The 3,850-nt window shown below is 26.2% G+C and overlaps 1 protein-coding gene across 8 annotated transcripts in view; it reads left to right on the top strand.

Moving 5' to 3' along the window:
- The window catches only part of LOC106691322 (methyl-CpG-binding domain protein 5/6 homolog sba-like), a 30,344-nt gene that overhangs the window by 17,121 nt on the left and 9,373 nt on the right, over positions 1-3,850 (top strand). For 5 of the 8 annotated variants that reach the window (XM_067047632.1, XM_067047637.1, XM_067047636.1 and 2 more), the window contains exons 8-10: positions 567-637; positions 1,098-1,242; positions 3,042-3,839. In XM_067047632.1, the coding sequence (XP_066903733.1) occupies positions 567-637; positions 1,098-1,181 (155 nt within the window). In that variant the 3' untranslated portion in view covers positions 1,182-1,242; positions 3,042-3,839. Of the gene's footprint in view, positions 1-566; positions 638-1,097; positions 1,243-3,041; positions 3,840-3,850 lie in introns of those variants that run through there. The other 3 variants (XM_067047633.1, XM_067047634.1, XM_067047631.1) reach the window with 2 other exon arrangements.

Raw genomic sequence — 3,850 nt, forward strand, 5'->3', positions numbered from 1 at the left:
GCAGGATAGGTAGTAACACATGAAAATAGAAAAGCAGATATGAGAAAAAAAATTTAACACTAAAATACTAAAATTTAATCTCAACTTACTTACTTCATTATTTCCCGTCTTTTAGTGTGTTAAATTTTCTTTTCTCATACCTGCTTTTCTATTTTTATCTGTCACTACCTCTCCTGTTCATTTTTAACCTATTAGTTTGCTTAATTTTTTTTAATATTCTTATCATTGTCTATTTTATAATAACACTGTTTTTAATTCTTTTTTTCGTTCATTTGTATATAATTTTCTTTTCACTTAGATTTCATAATATTAACCTTACCTTAATTTATTTTTTTTTTTATCTTATTATCCTACTACGTCAAAATATTTTTAGTTGTTTTTCTATCTTTTTAGCCCTGATGAAGATCTACAAAGTGGGGCAAAACGTTGGCAAATAAATAATTATTAGTTATTTTTTGTTTTCTTTTGATCGCACCCCTGCCATCATTATCATCTTCATAATTTAAAACTTATTTATTTTATCATTTTATCTTATTTTACATATTCATATTTATTTACCTTTGCAGGACACATGGGAAAGTCTATTCCTTTCTCTGATGCATCTTGTATTACTGTGCAAACATCACATAGTAAAGAAGTGAGTGTTATGATTATTTTATTACTTTTGCTGCCCAAGTTACAATATTATTGTTAAAAAATAATGAAAAAAAAAGAATCTGTACCGTTACAACCCAAGAAGGGTCAGGGGTACACTACTTTGTAAGGAAGTACTAATACTAGACCCACGGTTATGCTAGGAGCTGATTTAGTCAGAATCACTCTCAAATCCCAGGTTTTCCCCCAATTAAGGTTACCCATTTTATGAGGATGGGTGGACCCCGGAAGGCTCTTGAACCCACGTGGCTGACTTACAGCTACAGTGAATCAGAAAATAATTATCTGTCCCAACCAGATTCGAACCCGGATCCTTGTAGTTAGTAGCACAGTTCCTTACCACTGAGCTACCTGCTCCTAATTTAATTTTATAGTTGTTTTAATTACAGTCTAAACTTTTCTTAATGCACTTATTCTAATTTATTATAAATTTTTGTTCATAGAATGAATACAAAAGAAAAATGAGCTTATGTGAAGTTCCTGAAAATGCTGAGTTGCCAGATGGTGAAACAGTGAGTAGTACGTAGCAATTAGTTTGAGCGCTCTTCCATTCTGTCTCTATTGTCTCAAGGACAAGACCTCTCGATTGTAAGTTGTTTTTCACAATATTAATTTTTTTATTTAAATACACCTAGTTTACAATATATTGTAATATTTAAGATTTATTAAAATACTCATACAGATTTTAACTGACTTTATTATTCTCAGATCTAAAATATAGCTTTGATGGTGGGAAGGTTTAAATTAATAGAGTAAATATTATCTGTGCTACCACTGACCGTAGACAAAGGGTGGTAAGGACTACCTGCTTTCAGGACGTACACTTTCCTGCCATCTAAGCAAACAAGTGTCTCTCTTCCTTTGTCTCATTCTCAATCTTCGGTAATCAATGTAAACATTGATTTTAGCACAAGAGTTTTGAGTTTTTATCTATGATTTTCTTTATATTAATTTTTTCTGTAATACTTATTCTCCTCTTCTATTTTTTCTTAAATTTACTGTAAATACAATTTTTCTGTAATACTTATTCTCTTCTATTTTTTCTTAAATTTACTGTAAATACAATCACGATAGAAAAATATCAAAGGTTGATAAAATTTTAATCCATCTGCTCAACATGATAGGATTCAACCAACTTTGGAAGGGTGAGTGCCGTCATCTTGCCTATTTTGACCAATGTTTTTTGACTCCATATTTGACTGAACGAAAAATTGGCTAGCTTGCTTTTTGGTTTGATAAAACAAATGAACAATATTGAACATCGATACATAAAATAAAACATAACTAAAACTAGTTGTATATAAAAAATAACAGTTTATAAAAAAAAAGTGAATATTACAACTTATACCAAAATATGAATCTTTACTTTTCTGTTGACAAAAAAAAAAAAAACTTTCATGAGTAAAATAAAACTATTATTGAATTTTATTGTTTAAGTTAAATAATTTGTATTAAAGTTCTTCATTATTTCTTCCAACGTTTCTGCCAAACCGGCCATCCTCAAGGACAATCTAAAGTAATAGCTTTTCATTTTATTAAATATAAATTTACAACTCGCATTCAATTATTTAAAACTTTGCAGACTATTCTGCCCAGGTCATTAATTTCAGTCAAATCACCCTTCGAAACAATAAAACAATAGAGAATCATATTAATTTATTAATAAGATTGCTTTAGCTTGTGTTTAATTACCTATTTTATTGCTTTTCATTAAAATTTTAAAACATTTAATCAAAGATTAACTTAACACTATTATCACATTATATTTTTAACCTTCCATACTCTCAGGCCAGGCATATAATTGATTTATTTAAAACTTTTTGTTGGTTTAATTTTTTTTTTTATTATTAAAATTCATATCAAAATTAATTGTAAATAGTAACATAAAATTTAACCATATTCATAAATTAATTTTCTACATAGTGATCGTTCAAATTTCTAATCTGTTTTAAAATTCACTGTATAATTAATGTTTTCTGATTTGTAAATAGACTCGTGTATTTTTATTTTGAACGTGTTATTTTCTTTATGTAAAATTATTGTGTTGTTAAAACTGAATTTATGTTTATTTTTACATACGTGCTCTACTAGTGATGTTTTATTGAGATCCTTCTTGTTTCTTATATCATGATTGTTAAAACTTATAAAAATGAATGTATAATAAAAGCTGTTATTTAATAGATTGGCCTTTAGGATAGTCGGTATGAATAAAACGTTTTAAATTCAAAGAAATAATAAAGAGTGTGATTTAACTTGGATACAAATTATTTTATTTAAACAATTAGAAACAGTCTCGAAAAACTGAAAAGGTTATATATAAATTACATTTTATATTTTGCTTACAATGTTACATTTAATATTTTTTTTGTTTTGTTTTATTTTTGCAGATTTTACTTGCAGATATAATAATAAAATTGCTTCCATAGGTATTAATTTATCTAATCTCCAGTGGTTTGTATCTCACAAATGTGATTTTTATTTATTTCACTCGCACTCTCATTTTAAAGCACTTTCCTATTTTGTCTTGATAAAGATATAATTATCTCGAGTTAAGTATTACATTTACTTATTTTCCTCATGTTTGAAAAAAAAAAAAAAAAAAAATAGAATCTTCTATTTAAATGGAAAAATATGACTTCAGATGTGTATTATATACATACATAAACCTATATGCGTTGATGTCTGTATATGAATATGTAGTCTATGAATACATAATGTATCGATATACGTATAGATTATTGTGAAAAAATATCTCTAAAACTTAGTATTTATTTTGTCAACTGTGATGTTTTTACATGTTAAGTAATAATTTTAAACGAATGTGTAACATTTTTAATCAGTATATTTTATGATTTAACTCACATTTTTGTCATTTACTTTGTACAAATTAATTTTTAATTCGAAATACCATTTATATGACAAGAAAATGTTTGTTGTATTTATTTATTTAACATATGTGTTTATATTGCAATTGTTATATTAGAAATAATTTGTTTTTACTACAATTTTATCCCAGTGATTTACCACCAGTGAGCAATAATATTTATTGTTTTAATTTTTAAGTGTTAAAATCTCATAACTGTTATTGTGAATATATTCTTTAGTCTTACTAATTAGTGATGTTAACTTTTATGCCGATTGTACATCACATTTATTTATTTTTAATATTAGAATTAATATTATCCTTTTTTTTTTT

Source organism: Halyomorpha halys, unplaced genomic scaffold, assembly GCF_000696795.3.
Source record: "Halyomorpha halys isolate HHAL.00 unplaced genomic scaffold, Hhal_1.1 Scaffold2246.1, whole genome shotgun sequence".
In the NCBI taxonomy this organism is placed as follows: Eukaryota; Metazoa; Arthropoda; class Insecta; order Hemiptera; family Pentatomidae; genus Halyomorpha; species Halyomorpha halys.